At 38.4% G+C, this 18,444-nt stretch overlaps 1 protein-coding gene across 2 annotated transcripts in view; it reads left to right on the forward strand.

Annotated features, from left to right (window-relative positions):
* Positions 1-18,444, forward strand: part of STXBP1 (syntaxin binding protein 1) — an 890,876-nt gene that overhangs the window by 780,048 nt on the left and 92,384 nt on the right. For both annotated transcript variants that reach the window (XM_044058397.1, XM_044058398.1), the window contains exon 18: positions 15,067-15,221. In XM_044058397.1, coding sequence (XP_043914332.1) covers positions 15,067-15,221 — 155 coding nt within the window. The remainder of the gene's footprint in view (positions 1-15,066; positions 15,222-18,444) is intronic.

Consider the following 18,444-nt stretch of genomic DNA (forward strand, 5'->3'; position numbering starts at 1 on the left):
TGATTACCACAAAGCCACCTTTTCAGATGCCCAAAGTGGAACATTTTTTTGGAAACATAAAATTTGGCAGGACAAACCCTACCACCCAGCCAATACAAATGACTGTACGTCACTTTTTTTTTTTTTTTACAAAAATAAAAGCTTGATGTTGTTTCATTGAGTTGCATATGCCATTCCATGTAATAGTCAGATGTTTCAGATACAAAACAATTCTTTTATACAACTGTTAAAGGAAGCTTGTGAATTTTTTTTCTCATAAAATCTCAGGATGTTTGCCATTTTTCAGTTTTTTTTACACAGGACAAAAGTACCCAAATTGAGAGTGTCCTGCACAAAGAGGGACAGGTGGTAACCCTATCTCAGAAATCTTCGCAATACCCAGTTGCACAAAAAAGCAATTGTGTTTTGCACTGAGGAGCACACCCCAGTAAGTACAAGTAATAACTTGGCAGCTAGCTGTAAATTCCTCTTGTACCTGTACCATGCACTAGTAAAAAAAGCATGATTTAAGGGCATTTTATCATCGGATTTGCACTTTCCTACTCTCTCTTCAGCCAGCTTGCTGACTTTAGGTGGCCTAGAGCAATGTAGCAATTGCCTCATGCTTATTGATAACCACCTAATTCTATTTTTTAAACCAGAAACATCTTTATTGAATTATTACTTAATCCACAGGCAATCATGCATTTACATAAATGAAAACAAACTGTATTGACATATTTTCAGTTGCAAACATTGTACGTCACATATAATCTTCTATACAGTCATTGTTAGTCAAACATTACATAGCTCATTCAATTCCTGCATTCCCTTAAACCGTATTCCTCCTCTAAAACATTATTCTGCATGTACTGTTCCCCGAATTCCCATTTTTATATGTAATTTGCACCTACCCTTTTCTACAGATATCTCTTCCAGTTCTTTTATCTCTGTTACTATATACACTACTTTTAGTTTGGTTGGTTAAAACTTTGATTTCCATTGTCTGGAAATTGCTTTTTGGCAGCCACCAGAGTTAAACTCAGCAAGGCCTTATTATGTCTAGGTAATTCAAATTCTCTATCATAGTTCAAAAACAATTTCTTTAGTTACAGCAATTTGCTAACCCAGTATTTCTGACCGAGTAATCTGCAGGGAATTTTTAAAGTCTTCCAACTCATTATACTCCAAAACATGTTCCCAATTACCTCTTTCTTCCCTATCATACCTCCAATATTTGTAATCTACCTGATGAAACATTCTTTGGAGTCTGCTTGGGGTATAAAATACTTATGCAAACACTTCCAAGCAAAGATCCTAAATGTTCTAGGTTTTGTTGAATATTTGGGAGCCGTATATATATCCTCCTATTTTTCTGTGTGAATTGCTAATACAGTATCTCTTCCCATTCCTTTCTAACCTCCACTAATTGATTCCTACAGACGTCACACAATATTTCATATGCCCTACTAATTATCCTTTTTCTAACAGCAGCTTCTTTTCTAGATTCTACCAAAAACTCTACCAGTGCTGCTCATTCACTTAGGATGCTCCAATTCTTTCCTCTTTGCCTGTACTCTGATATCTATCCTTGATAGGGAAGGCAATTTCTAGCCTGCAGTTCAAATGAATTCTTGGCCTGTTCCCAATTCTATTACCTTTTTCTCACTAGTTATTTGTTCCGAATACTTTTGTTCCTTTGCAAGTCTTCTCCAGTAAATTCCAACCCCCTCTTGTCTATTGTCTGTACCCCTAATTGCAGTCATCCTTATCAGCAGACTCTCCTTTCTCCATTTGTATATTGGCTTAGTTCTTTGAATACTTTCTGCTGCTTTATGAATATAATAATCTGCATTGTTATTATACTCCAAAGGATCTGCATCCAAAATCTCTGTCTCTCCGCTTCCCTCCTGTTTCATTGTTATCCCTTTCCACTTTGAATTATAGCTTTCTGCTTCTGCTATGTATAGAAACCTTAACTGATTCGCTCTGAAATATGCCTTCAAATCAGGTAATTCAACACTCTTGATCTGTTGGAAGGATCAGCTTATCTAACTTGATTCTTGCTCTTTTCCACTACCAGATAAAATCCTTCAACTCTTTAATATTTCCTATCTACAACTTCTCCTCTGGTTCGTAAAAATATGCCTGACCTGTGAATAAAACAAAAGGGACTAAAAACATTTTCACTACTTGTATCTTGCTAACCATGTCTATAAAATGGAGCTTCCATTTTCACAGTTTTTGTATTATCTTTTGTTTAGCCTCTTCCCACATATCGTTAGCTGCCATAACAGAATCCTTTTTAACCCATATGCCTAAGTATATCATTTTATTATGTTCCCATATATATGGATATTGCTGAACAATTTGTGTGTGGGAACATAGTTTACGGCTACTGCCCTTGTTTTATCTTCATTAATTTTGTATCCGGAAAGACTTGAAACTGTCTCAGAATGTTCCACAATACTGAAATGTCCTTTCCTATCTTTATCAGATAGCAAATAATATCATCTGCAAATAAAGCCAACTTTTCTTGATTAACATACCAATTATATCTTGAATTTCTGAGTTCCTTATTTTCTGTGCCAGAATTTCTAAATATTACGCAATCTACAATGGAGAAAGAGGATATCCCTGCCTGGTTTCTCTGTTCAAACAAAACTTATCAGAGCTGAACACACACACGCCACACACACACACACACATACACACACACACACACACACACACACACACACACACACACACACACACACACACACACACACACACACACACACACACACACACACATTAATTTTCACCTCCAATGCCTGATATATCCTCCCAGTTAACCTTATTATTTTGTTAGGTAATGTAAATGCATCCATTGCTCTACTCATAAAATCCCAGCTTACTGTGTCAAATGGTTTCTTTGTATCAAGACCCACCAACAGCAGAGGCATTTTCTCACATTCTGTGTCCTTCTGGCTCATTATTTTTCTGTTAATGTTGTCAAATGTTTTTCTCCCCTTCACAAAACCACAATGATCCATATCTATCAGTTTTAGCAAAATCTTTGCCATTCTTTTAGCCATTATAGATATAAAAATTTCATAATCATTGTTCAGAATCAGAAAGGGCCTATATGAAGCTGGATCTGATGGGTCTTTACCATCTTTAGGTATTACAGCTATTATAGCATTCTTCCAGGATGTTGGTGCATCTCCTCCTTTTAAAATACTGTTAAACAAAATCTTCCAGATCATTATCACTTTCTTCACTCCTACCTTCCAAACTTCCACAGAAATGCTATCTATTCCTGGAGACTTTCCTCTGGATTAGTTATACATTACCATTTTTATCTTATCTCCTCCAATCCTAACTGTTAATAATTGAGCTTCATCTGCCTCTATTCTTGGTATTTTTAATTCTTTCATGACCATTTTAAATTACACTTTTTCATAATTTCCATATTTTCCACTTTATACAGATTTTCCTAAAATGTCCAAAATATTTCTAATACTTCTACAGGATCTTAGATTATTTTCCTTGTTATAGGCACCCTAAGTTCAACAGCAACCCTTTCTACATTCTGGTCAATGAGTATGTTGTGCTACAAGTTTTGTACTCTGGAGTTATTATCAAAAACAGTTGCTTAACAGCAATCTTTCTAAATTCATGCATATTATCGCAGTAGCCCCTTATTTTTTCTTTAGCACTTGCAGTTGTGCCTCTTTTTGTTCTGTGAGATTCACCCTAATTTGCAATACTTTAATCTTTGTCAAGCCCACTAAATCTTTTTGTTACTTCTTAACCATATCTCTTTTTCTTTTATTTCTACTCTATTTTTAAACTGTACTTTCATTTTATCCAACTTTCTAGCTATATTTTCTGAAAAAATTATGCTTTCGCTAATAACTCCCAAATTATTTCCACTACTCATTCTTTAAAATCATCTCTGCTTAACATATAGTTAGGGAAGTGCCAGTGTGTCTTATTTTTATTTAATTAGCCTGTATTTTTATTTGTATTATTGTCATGTGATCTGAAATATTTATTGGATACATTTCAAAACTTTCAGTTCAGTTCACATATTCCTGTGAAATATAATTTCTGTATAGTCCAGCCCAGTTATTCTTCCTTGAGGAATAATATGTTAACTCTCTCTGAGTTCTTACTATTGAATTTATGTCTTCCTTATCAAATACTTTCTTAAATTTCTTCAAAAATCTACCCTCTTTTTAATACTTTCCCTTCTAGGTCCCTGAGATACATCCTAACTCTTGCATATCACATCCCATTACCTGTCAATAAGTAATATTCCCTGCTGAAAGCTGATTATTTTTCCTAGAATTTTCTTAAGCTCCATTGTAGCAGTTTTAGGTGGAATATAAATATATGCCAGTGTAATCTACCTCAGTTGCCAGTAGCCCCATACTAATACAAATTTACCATTAATATTTTTCTTCTATCACTACTGAAGCTCCTCTATCAATAAGTAATAAAGTATTTCCTTTTTTCTCTGTCCAAGATATTCCACTGAATAACCATCCTGAAGTCCTTTATCAAATTCAAATGCTCAGTTCTTTCCAAACCTTTCTCCTGTAACATAACTATTTGCACTCTTCATTTTTTAATATAATCATTACACTTTATTTTTTCTATATAGCTGTGAGACCATTCATATTCAAAGATAATATAGAACGTGTTGCCATTATGATAAAAAGTTATTATTCTCACCTGTTATGTATAACAGTATTTTTATGGTCTATTTTCAGCTTTTCTGTTACATAAAAAAAATATATATATATATATATATATATATATATATATATATATATATATATATATATATATATATACACACACACATATATAAACACTAATGTTTGGCAGGTTGATCTTTGATACAGCTGTTTTTTGTCATATCCATTTGAACCTATATCACATCTTACAAGACATTTTGTTTTAATGAAAACCCTGAAAAAACACAACCCCAGAACAGCCCCATAACCTATAACTTAATACAACATGAAAACTGTTCACATCTTCAGATAATGAAGTTTAACCCTCTTAATAGGAACAGTTGTCTCAGACTGACAGCTATACTCACAGGCTTGAATTGTCCTATAATGAAGGTTATCTATGCTAAGACAGATGGTACAGCCTGTGCGTCTACTTACACCAAGTGCTATTTGTTTTTGTCTTATCTTTATTCCTCTCCCAGGTGTAGAAAACAACTTGAATGCTTTCAGAAAGCATTATTTCTTTGTCACTGAAAGAAAAAGTACTCTGTTTTTATTGCCCTTAGCTTGTCTCCATAGAAACACGAGAGCTGGATACACAGTTGCCCTCAGCTAAAAGCTTCTAATGTTGCTTTGCAAACAAGTATTTGCTAAAGGAAAACTTTTCATTACATTTAATGATGTTTTATTTACTTGTTTCTCTTTAAACCTTATTATTAGATCAAGCCAAGGGCCTTAATACAGTCATCTACCTATGGAAAAGTAAGAAAAAGAATTTCATTTTACTTATATTATGCTCTATTGTCCATTTGTTCTTTTCTTTATACATTGTAGTGCCCACATTTCTTAAAACTGAACAATAAAGAAAAAAAGGGGCTCCTGTTTACTTTAGTATCCATATAACACAAAAGTAACTGAAAAAGCCTTGCATGCATTATATCTCATGTTTTATAAAAATACCATTAAGAAAAGAAAATGTTTTACTAACACTTATCTCTTTCCTTCCTCTCTCCCTTTCCTTATTGTTCTTCTAAACAGTAATGACAAAGTAGGGCATATGCTTTGGAGTCCTCCAAAAGTTTAACAGTCAAAAATGTCCAGTATTTCAAGTTTTCCTTGTTCCATCATATTTCACAAATGTGACTGATGCTTTATACCCCACATTTTTCATTAATTTCTGAGTTGCTGTATTTCTTCCTGTTAATCTCCATCTCCCAACTCCAGTCTCTGGCTCATTTACAATGTACTCCTGATTCTTCTAGTCAAGGCCTGTACTTTTTTTTGTCTGTCCAGTATTTTCCTTTGGAATACTGGAAAATGTTTCACTGGCATAATCTCTCTATGAATTTTGTTATCAGAAGAATAAGAAGCAGAATCCCCTTCTGTTTGTTAGCTCACTTTTTGGTCAGACAGACTGTTGTATTTCTTCTTAGCATGTTCGTCATCCAAAAATGACTTTGAGGCTCCAGAAAAAAAATATTCTGATTGATAGCTTGATACAGCTGTTTGAATTTAACATTTGCTTATCGGTATTCTCTGATTGCTGGAATAATTTTACTCCTCTTCAGCCTGGTGTACAGTGAGTAATAATTTTCTACAAACACTCTGCTGTCTCCAAATGTTAGTATTTGTCCTTCTGCCACAGTTTTGCCAGAATTTACTCTTTCTGTTGGTAGAATTACATCTTTACTATTACAGGTCTTGGCTACTTTCTTATGGCCAGGTTTGGAGCATACGCATGATGTGCCCTTTCAGTAAACAACTCCTGCCGTGGAATACCAGTCCATTTGATTATCTGTGTTTTCATAAAGGTAATAAGTCTGTTCCTTCCAGTTTCCCTTGTACAGCAGAAAATCTCAGGTTTTCCCTACGCACTCTGTCCTCTAATTCTACCAGTTTTTGAAACATCTCCTCTTGAGCATTCTCATACTCAGCCAGCCTTTTCTTCATTTTAACCTCTGATTTCTGCAATTTTATCAGCTCATCTGATTATTTGCTTAAATCTTCTTCCATGATTTCCAGTCTTTTGTTATTTGAGTTGATATACTCCTTCAATGTTTCTTTATTATACCTTTCCATCTAGATTACTAGAAGTCATGTTTTGCACCAAAGCTGGAGCATGAACTGCTTTTTGCTGAAGAGCTGCAGGATTCATCCAAGCCAGTGTTTTTCCTCATCTTTCCGTGGTTGATTTTCTTTCAGGTTCTCTAAATTTCTTCTTTGCTGGCATCCAGACAGTGCATTTACTAGCCAGTAACTGAAATGTATCCAAAAGACAAATTCACTGGTTCTCTTTTTTGAGTTTCTGTTTTCACATTGAGAGAGCTGAAGTTAGGCTGTTACTCAGTTGGCAACTATCTTGTAAGTCTACAACCTAATTCTAAACCAAACTGATACAGCATATCAGTGGCAAGGCTTACACTTACCAACACAAAAATTGCACAGGTTGTCAAAGAAACATAACACTACACCCACAACACTTAGTATGGGCCAGACACAAAGATCCATATATGCTGTGGCTTTTAAATCTAATTTTCCAAAACCTCAAAGGCCTCCAAGACTTCACACAAAAAACAAGTATCCTCAGCAACCTCTGGAGCATTCTGCTAAGATAACATGCACCAACACATATGCAATGTCATCACAAGGTATGTCAACCTCTAAGCCCATAAGGCAAACCACCACACAACACAAAACAACATTTTATTAATAATGGACTCTATTGTGAGACACACAGATGTCTCACTCACCAGGATGAGCAAGAAGAGAGTGACAGTCAGCTGCCTTTTCGGAACCAGGATCCACCAGATCACTATGAAGTTAAGTCATTGCACTATTATAAGTAACAGCATAACTCTGTCATAGTTCATGTGGGTGTGAATGACCTGAGAGCTGCCTCTTTGGACTACATGAAAACAGACAAGATAGAGCTCGTGGACTATGAGTCTAAGGCTGGTAGGAGCCCAGCACTTAGCAGCAGTCTATCTCCTCCAAGGATGATCCCACATTACCAATAGAAGATAATTTACTTTAATAACTGGCTTAGTTTTGGTGTTAATTCAAGAGGGTATTGTATTTGTCTGCCTCGAAGAATATGGTAGACAGACTGTGCTGCTTTGCCAGGGAGGATCTACAGCTGTTTCCTTTAGGTTTTTAAATTTTGGCTAAAACCTTGTCCACCCTCTAGTGCCTTTTTTAGGCACTGCCAACCTGATAAACCTACCGACATAGCTAAATTGACACAAAATAATCTAACAGTGTTACTGCTCAATGCCAGGAGTCTGAACAGGAAATTCCACTCCATGCAATATCTCCTTACCCTGGAGAATATATACATCTTTGCAGTTACCAAGACTTGGTTTAAAGCTACAGAGGACACCCCAGCAGTGCAAGGCTATAATGTCTTCCACATATTTACACCAGCTACTGCACAGCAGGATCTAAACGTGGAGGAGTTTCAGTTGACATTAAACATGAACACACCTCAAGGCTGCAGACAGTATGACACATCTGAGCTTCTCCACATCCAACTTAACATAAGCCAAGTCCCATACCACATCCTTGTGATATACAGATCTCTGTCCATGCTCCAGGAAGCCCATACTATGTCCATGAATTGGGAATCATACATAACCTAAAACATGCAGACCCAGAGATTCCTGAACTTTGTTAATACAAACAACCTGGAACAGCTAGTCCGCATACCCAAAAGAGGTTCAAATATCCTTGACCTGATCCTTACAAACATGGAGGAAAGATGCACTCTCCTAGTGTTAAGTCCTTATTGCTGAGGTCAGAGCACAAAGCTGACTGCTTTGAAATCAATATTAAATCTGGACCCCAGGTAACTCCAAAACATTTAAAAACTTGTCTAAAGCTCACTACCTCCTACTAAGCAACAGTATAGCTAAATTCCAAAGTCTGCAAGGAATCCAAGCCCCCTCAACCTTGTGAACTCAGCTCACTATGTAGAATTGTTCTCGAAACATTTATAAATCATGCAAATAGCTGCACAGAGGAAGCTGTACCTACCCAAAATAAACACAGGACAAGTTGTAAAAACAAGCCAGCTTAAACTCAATGTGAAAAAAAATGGATAATAGTAAAATGGTTTATAACAAAAGAAAAAAATCATGTCAAAAAACAAATAGGGCATTGCCCAGCATGGTAAAAACTCACTCATCAATATGAATAAGCAACTCAAGGGACTAATCAAGTCTATCAAAGCCAAGTGTGAGATAAAAATAGCCTTCCAAGCTAAGGACAATCGTAAGGCTTTCTTTGGTCATGTCCGCAACCTTAAAAGCAACACACAACAATGTACAAAACTAATGATGAAAGGAACCACCTGTATGCACCCATAGGATATAACAAACCTTCTGGTCAACAAACTTAGCTCCAGTTTTACCCGTCCATCACTCCCAGTCACCCACCCCAAGAACTACCCTCCACCGTTTCAACACCAACTATCACTAGGGAGCAGGTCCTCACTACGCTCTCTAAAGCCAAGAATACTGTTTCGATGGACCCTGATAATATTCCAGGTGCCTTCTAAATAGCACGAAACATGACCTGAAAGGTGCACTAGAATTGCTTTTTAACCATAGCCTCTACATTGGCTTCATGCCTAAAAAATGGGAGAATGCAACAGTTATCCCGCTACAAAAGGGGTGGGGGGCCCTTCCACACACCCAGGGAACTACGGACCCATAAATCTGACTAGTCTCATATCCAAGGCCATAGAAGGGATTATCATGAATCGGATAAACAATGACATAGGAAACCTGCAGGCACTTGTGTCTACACAGTTAGGTTTTGTCAAAGGAAGTTCATACCTATTTAACCTGGTGGATTTGTTCAAGAATGTCACTAAAGCTATGGATGAGGGCAAAACAGTGCACAGTGCCTACCTTGACCTAGACAACATATTTGACAGAATACCTTACTTGGGCATTGTCTATAAACGTACCAAATTAGACATAAACTCATGTGTCACCCAACGAATAACCAGCTGGCTGACTGATAGGACAAATTAAGTCAGGATAAAGGAATCCACCTCCACAAATAGGTCAGTCACTAATGGAGTCCCACAGAGATCCATGTTAGTGCCTCTCCTTTTAGTATTCTACTTCTATGCAGTCAAAGAAAATGTCAAGGGCCACTGCGTGGCCAAGTTTGCAGATGATTACAAACTTGGCATAGTCATTGAATCCCCTAAAAACACTGATATCCTTCAAGAGGCCCAGACACAAACAAACAACAGGTGTCAGAGACATGGACTAAAGCTCAATGTGAAAAAATGCATAATAGTACCCTTTGGAAAGACGTCCACCCCTAGAAATGAGAAATGACCACATTTTATAATACACCCATAAAAGTAGACCCAGTGGTCAGGTATCTGGAAGTACATGTTGATAGTAACCTGTCCTTTGACCACCATGTGCCTACTGTGTTAAGAAAATCATTCTACTCTGCACAACTTATAAGTAAGGAAATCTTACCCAGGGCAACGGAGATCATTGTTCCACTGTAATCAGCTTTCATCAGACCAGGCATTGAGTACAATGTACTCTTCAGCATGTAGCTGAGCAGGCACTTGCAACAGGTTGAGAGACCACAGAGATTCCTCACAAAAAGCATATAGGGAGTAAACAATAAGTCCTATGCAGCCCATCTAAAAGCTGTATCCCTGTATACTGTCTCCTGCAGACTACTGCCTGGTGATCTATGCCTAGCCTACCCTAGCCTACAAGGCATCCTCTGAACTCAAACTGATGGCTCAGTTGCATATCCACTTGGTGAGGTATTTCTGTGGCCTTTCCAGTTGTTGTAGATGTCATGTGAGGTACATACCAAAAGGGGCATTTACTCATCACTCATTAGACCCATTATAGAGTAGAGGGGAACAATGACCTCTTTTTTCCTGGATGAGAAACCTTTTGTGATGAGGTGTGCCACATAGAAGGATTTCCTGGCTAATGTGGTGATGTGATTATCAAAGGAGAGTACTGTCCACCTGTGTCCCAAGGTCTCAACACACTTTCGGTGTTAAGTAGACTACCGCCTATGTGGTAGTTCATGTATACAGAGTTTTTACCAAAAGGGATGACAATGCACTTTTTGGCACTGAGCTTGAGGCCATGGCTTTGACACCAGGCATCTGTCTCAATGAGGCCCTTTTGTAGGATGTCCACATCATTAGGAGTTTTGATTATGGCTCCTAGTTTGCAGTCGTCTGCAAACTTTGTTAGCCAAAGACCTTCTGTGTTAGCCTGTACTTCAGAGAAGTAGATACCAAACAGGAGAGGACCTAGGACTGATTCCTGTGGTACTCCACTTGTCACTGGTCTGAAGTTGGATTTAGAGTCTGCTACTATCACAGTGTGGGTTCTGTCAGTGAGCCAGTTGGCAACCCATCTTGTGACATATAGACAAACTCACTAAACTAGTATAAATCTCTAATTCCAGAGTGGGGGATGGTGTTGAAAGCCTTGGCAAGATCTAGATAGGCTGTATGAACCACCTCATCTACGGCTTTGGTGACTGCTTCAAAGAAGTCTATTAGGTTTAGGAGACATGATCTGCCTTTTACAAACCCGAACTGGGTAGGGTCCAGAGTTTGGAGATTACCAGTGTCATTGTTTATAAGTTTCATGATGATACGCTCCATAGCCTTGCAGACCAGGCTCATCAGGCTAATGGGGTGGGAGTTCCTGGGGTCCATGGTGGCTCCCCCTTTCTGGAGTGGGATGACCATTGCTGTGCATCATTCAGTGGGCACAAAGCCTGAGGTGAGGCTATGGTTGAACATGGTACTTAGGTGGGGTGCCAGTTCGTTCTGTAGTTCATGTAGAACGACGCCTGGGATATTGTCAGGTCCCATGGATGCTGTGTTCTTGGCTTTGGAGAGAGGTTTTTTACCTGTGCAGCCATGATTACAGATACTTTGCATTCTTCCGGTATAGATATGGGCCCTTTAGGGGTGAGGGGGGTGGGGGTAAAGTTAGCACTAAACCTATCTGCCAGGATGTTGGCAATATCAGTTGGTTCTGTATATTTAGTGTCATTGTGCCATAACTCAGAGCAGATCTAAGTGTTGCCATTGAGATTCTTGACATAGCTATAGAATGCTTTGTGGTTGTCTTTAGAATCAGTGGTGATTTTGTTTTCGTAACTAGCTTTGGAGGATTTTATGAGGGATCTCAGCTTCTTACTGAGGCTGACCAGGGAGTTCCTCCAATCATGGGATTTTACTCTTTTTTACAACAGTTTCTTTCTTCTGTTGTAGAGTTTGTTTATAGCAGGGGGCCACCAGATTGGCTTCCTTTTTTTTGGAGGATAGCATCTTGGTTCTGTTAAGGATTGCATGATCCATGCACTCGTGTAAGTGCTTATAAAGTGCAATTGTATAGGATTCACCAGTCGTATCTCTATTGTCCGTCAGCATGGGTGTCGTGAAGTTCACCACTTCTGTCTTAAGAAGTGTGAAGTTGGCTTTGGAGACATTTTTTACTGTGGTTTCCCTAATGGGGGGTGGGATGTGGATGTCTAGGGTGATTTGCTTGTGGTCGGATCTGACCAACGAGGAATTGACCTCTGGTGTGGAACACCAGTTGCCTATGTTGGTAATGACCAGGTCTAGGATATTGCTGCCCCTGGTGGGGGTGTGGATAAGTTGATCCAAGGCATAGGAATTTATGAATTCCAGAAAACGTTGAGCACAAGAGTTGGTGCATGAGTAGTTTTCCCAGTTAATGGTGGGGTAGTTGAAATCACCCATTATTAGGGTGTTAGGTTGTACCCTAATATTTTCCAATGTATCAAGAAATGAGGAGTGGGAATCCTGAGGCATGGTGGGGGATCTGTAGCAAGCTACAATTTGCATTGCGGTCTTGCCCAGAGTTAGTTGCACTTGGATAATCCCAGATGCATTATGCTGAGCAACTAGCCTGGAGGTGTGGATATCCTTAATGAATATGGACACGCCTCCACCTTTAGTGCTTCGGACCAGGTTAGGTGGCTGAAAGGTGTGGTATGAATTATAGCCTGGTAATGCAGGGGTGGTCTCTGACACTGCACAGATGTCGATGTTCTCCATTTTAAGGAGTGCCTCAAGTGAGTGCATTTTGAGGTTTAGACTTTTAGCATTAAGTAGCATTACCCTAAGATTTTGCTTGCTTGTACCTGTTACGGTGGTGAATTTGTTATTTGAATCTTGCCTAAAAAAGCACTATAGGGGTGGCAAGAGCCTTAGCCAGTATCCGGAATTCCAAGGGCGACAGGTGCAGGCCATCTCTGGCAAAGCATCGTGGTTTGTCGATCATGTCATCCCAGGCAGACAGATACTGGATCCCCTTAGAATGACACCAGAATCTTAGCCAATTGTTGAAGTCAATCATTTTGTCCTTGTACTGTGGTATCATTCTGGGTGATGGCAGGATGCTACTCAGGGCTAGTTCAGTTTCTTCTTTGAGAATGGACTTCACTATTTCACTCTTTGGCATGCATAGCAGGTGCATATTCTTACACCTAGCCATGTTCTCAAGTCTATAGGCTTGCTTTCTATGAGCCTGGATGTGAATCTACCCTGTGTGAGATAATTCCTTACAACAGCCACCTTGACAATTACTTCCTTTAGATAGTCTTAATGCTGTGAGAGGGTTAACTCCACTTCTCTCAGCCTCATGGTAGACAGATATAAGAACCTCATTAAACTCTCTGAGTTAATTTTAATTAATCCAAACACTACACAGCCCACTGAATGTAGCTTATCAATATTACTGGCAACATTATTCTCATAATTTGAAACTCAGCATTGCACATCATTGAAGGCTTGCATGATCTTGACTGTACATCACTTGACAATGGTGAGTTAACTCTGTCTGACTTATTCCCCTTTTATTATGATTACTCAAGCCTTGCAAGCACGTGCCCACCTCCAGAATTATTTGTTTACTGTTTATATATTGAGGGAGGGAGAAATCTCAAAATCTTTTAGTTAACATTACACTTTTTTTGAAGTTTGACAAAGTGGCAAGTTTCTGTTATAGCTGATCCTCAGTAATTAATAGCTCTTGTACTAAGACTGTCTTGCATTCAGATTGACTGACTGTTTATTTTAAGGATGTCATACACTCAGAAGTATTTGTTTGCTTGTTTGTTTGTATATTAATGTATTGGTTTATTTATTGGCTTTTTCTGTCAGTTTTGAATGGACTAAGTACATTTGCAGCAGAAGCCCACAGAGAAATGCCCCAACATCTAGGGAGCTGCATATTTTATGGCATGTTAAATAAAGTATGAATTTTATACAAACATTGTAAATAAGATAAGTTGGTACATTGTGTAGCTGTATGTATTTACAGAGAGCAACATTTCATAGCATGTGTACTGTAGTCTTCCTACAACATTTTAGTGAGGAGGGTAAAGGAGTTAAGTGAAGTACAGCATATTAAGGGACAGTTACAGCTTCAGACCAAGGAACAGAATATTAATGCTGAGTATTGGAAAGTTTGGAAGAATGAGCTTAGTGATACAGGCATAAAGCCAACAGAATGAAAGGGAGAGCAAAGCTGGAGAGTCAAGTGTAGCCAGAATCAGTGAGTATAATGAAATAAGTAAAAAATTAAGAAATGTATATTGTGAGGAACAGTAAAAAGTGTAGTTAGACAGGAAATGAGACTGGACGGAGTAAAAATGCTGACTGAAAGAAAGGAAGAAAGGAGAGAACATGAAACAAAAAAAGTCTAGTCAAGAGAGGTAAAAGTAGGAAATGGAGAGGTAAATGGATTGTGTGTGATTCAGAAACGTACTGATTGTAGGCTTACAGTTAATATCACAGTGCCATGGGGAAGGTGAATAATGTGAGGCCACGCTCACACATGTGGGGGTGAATAATGTGAGGCCACGCTCACACATGTGGGGGTGAATAATGTGAGGCCATGCTCACACATGTGGGGGGTGAATAATGTGAGGCCACACACATGTGGGTAGAGTACAAATGCTGTGTAAGATGGTAATCGAGCTTTTCATAGACTCATTTTGTTTGTGGCTAGGGAGGCAATTCCAAAGTTTACCTAAATTGGAGAATAGTTGCTGTCACCAAAATGATTGTTACATTTCAAAACATCTACAGTTAGTTTTGTTGATTAACATTTGTCATAGCCTTCAGTTAAGCATTATTAAAAAATAATTATCATGATTTCTTATTTAAAATGTTCTCTTTGGCCTAGGTTCTGAAATGCTGCTTTACCGTGTTTTTGAATAAAATGTACTTTATGTCATGAAACTAAACACTGTTCTGTTTTTCCTTTTATTGCTCGGTTTCTCTTCTGTCTTTTCTTACTCATTTTTTTAGTGCACGCTATGGGCACTGGCATAAGAACAAATCACCTGGAGAGTATAGGACTGGGCCACGTCTTATCATCTTCATCATTGGAGGAGTTTCACTTAGTGAAATGCGCTGTGCTTATGAAGTCACACAGGCCAGTGGAAAATGGGAGGTCCTAATAGGTACGTTCTCATGCCTACATCCTCACCAGAAAAAAGAATGTTTTTATTATTTTGCAATTGCATGTTTACATCATTCTAGCTTTTACATTTTTGGACAGAAGCTCTCCTTAGATAGCACTTGCCTAGTCGACAGATCCAGTGTATGAGATTTCTTACAATGTGAATTTATTTCCAGAATGTTATGCAATGTATAGTACATTTCTGACCCATTTTATTTTTGTAATGGTCAGTGTACTAACTTTAGATGGTAATCAAAACCTGCATAAGTTCCACATTAGGTACTGAATCCAAACTTTCAGTTGTCTCGCTGATGTTTGCACTTTTTAAAAAGTGACCATTCTTAAACACTGTGTGACAGAGAGGGCTGTCTTATGTAACCATTTCATATTAGCTAGCTGTGACAGTAAAATCAGAGCTATATGTTAGAAACTACACTGAATGTTCTATCCATGTAAAAATGGTGTCTGTCTTTGAGATGTCAAACCCATTCTAGTAAGCCGCCTTAGGTTAGCTTGGTAGTGGGACGGATGTAATTACCAGAAGGGAGGACTCCTCTATCAGGACAGGTGTAATGATTTTTGAGATGCCTGTCAGCCTCCTGATGGAGAACAGAAACTTTAAAAAGCATACACAAGCAGCTTGGGAGAGTTACAGGCACATGCACATATAAACAGGCTGATGGGAAGAAACACTCTTACCCATGATGAGCTGTCACTGTTGCTACAGGGACATAAAGTGTGTCTTGTATAGCAAATGAAGAACCCACAAACACACTGTTGTGGTAACTGGGATCCTTCCCTGTTGCAGTCTTGGAAATAATGAACACTTGTTACAAGACAAACTCAGATTACCTGAGGTCAGTAGATAATAGGAAACCAAGAAAAAAAGTAATCATAGTATCCTGGATTTACTTGTTTCCACTTTCACGTGCAACGTTTTCATTTTGCACTTGACATGCAGATCATATAAATGATAAAGTAAACTTGCTTAAAGATTTTAACACTAATGCTAGAGAATAGGATAGCAGCACTTAGCAAAGATTTTTATGCCACTTTGGTAAATACTTGGACTCTGCTTTTAATATGGATTAACAACCAAAAGTTATTGCGCACAAAGTACATATAGCTGGCATTTTTGAGAATAAAATGACAGGTGTTTCCACACTTCAGATCTAGTGATGTGATATGAAATTACTTTTATGTGAAGGGGACTGACAGATGTAATTATTGCCACTGTTTTGGAAAATGAGCCATGTGGAAATGCGGACATAATGCATTATATTACACTTTTTAACTGACCTTTCTTAATATGTAAGTTTCTGGTGTCTCCTGAACTGAAGTAACTTTTTTTAAGTTGTTTTATTTTTGTTTTTTTTATTAGAAGATATTTGGTTATCTTGTAGTGTGCAATTTGGGCTCCACAGAATGGCTCTGCCAGTTTTAAAAATGGCATAATCAGACTGGAATGGAAGCCATTCACTGCATTTGAATTTTGTATGTAAATAGTAAGTGTGTGTTCATTGATGTAGCCATCTAGGATAGTGACTTCAGTTCTGTATAGTCACAGACAGTCTGGTTGGGGCAACATAGAAGGAAAGGTAGATGGTTGCTTGCTCTCCCAGCCTCTAGCTTCAACATGTTATGAGCAAGGAAGGGTTTTGGAGACTGTGATGTCCCCACTCTGGCCCAGTAATCAAGGAGCCTCAAGCCTCACCACTGACACTGGAGAGAGACGTTCACTTGGAATACAAATGAATACACTCAGTATTTCCAGATGCAGGCCTCTCTGCATTGAACACAATTTCCCTTAAGAGCACACAGGGCACACACTCAGCCCAGGGTTTGGGTGTCTCATTCTGTCTCCCTTCAGTTCCCCAGTAAGGCTCCCCACTGGTACACCTGCAGAGTTAAGCCTCCAGCTGAGTGCTCAAGCCAAGTCCTCCACCACTCTCTCTCTCTGTCTGTGAAACCAGTGCTTCATTTCCCTGCTCCTAGTAGCTGACACACACACACACACACACACACACACACACACACACACACACCCCTCAGAAAGGGTAACACATACTTACGGACTGTGTCCCCTCCTGCCCAGATTATAAGGTAGTTACTGTAACCAGGCAATACAAAGCCAGCTACCTAAGGCTTGTGCAAGGGTACCCAATTATACTGATTGAAGTTAATATTAATACAAATGGTAATGTTGACCAAACAGCCAGGCTTCCAGGAGTGCCCACAGTTATCAGCAAATAAATATATGCACACATTCTCAAAGATCAAAATATTTCTCTAAAAGGACCAGCCACAATGAATAGTTTAAATATATTTAATAATAAATAATAAAACATCATGAAAATACTAAATATCTATTTACAGTAAACACCAGAGTTTCAGTTACAGGAAATATTGAAAATAACACAGCTGGAAAGAGTTTTACAGAAAAATAATACTTAACTCTTCTCACTATATTTTTCTGACTGATCTAGGAAATTACTGTTCCTACTTAGTGAACAGAGCAAGACAAGAGGATGTGGGTGAGTGGTCCTTGTTGTCAGATCCAAGATGGAATACAGAATACTGAGAGCAATCTCCTACTAACATCTAAATATTATTTCTGGCTTACAGAATGGCATCACACGCATCTGGTCATCTGGCTCTGTTTCCCACACTATCCCCATTGCTAGAAGCTGCCAGTATTTAGCACCTATGTGCTACAATACACACTAGACCTTTAGCTAAGTTTTATTAAATTATCTGGAAGCCATAACACAATAAAACCATTCCACTCTTCCTACAGGAGCTACAAACTATTGTCTGGCATAGACATTGTGTCTCTGGCTCCATTCAGAACTATGGGATAACATCTTTATGGCTTAAACCATAAAAGTAATTTAATTTCAGATATATTTTAAAGTTGGCTGGACTGAGATTAACCTCTTCCCTTCCAATATCGTCTGTTACAATATATACATATAAACAGTTACAATAATGCATGTACATTTCTTTGGTTTCCAGCAGAGGGCACTTTTGATACAGTTTAACACAAGCAACTTTACAAGTACATTTTTAAATACAAGCATCTGCACAAATCAGTTTGATACACAAATGACATATAATTCTTTACAAAACTCCAGCTAGCTAAGCTGGCATATGTTAGACATCCACTGCCCTACTTCTCCTGGCATAGCTGGCAGTACCTCCTATTGTCACATCGAGCATGTCAC

Source organism: Protopterus annectens, chromosome 16.part0 (genome assembly GCF_019279795.1).
Source record: "Protopterus annectens isolate FY-2018-M chromosome 16.part0, PAN1.0, whole genome shotgun sequence".
Classification (NCBI taxonomy): Eukaryota; Metazoa; Chordata; order Ceratodontiformes; family Protopteridae; genus Protopterus; species Protopterus annectens.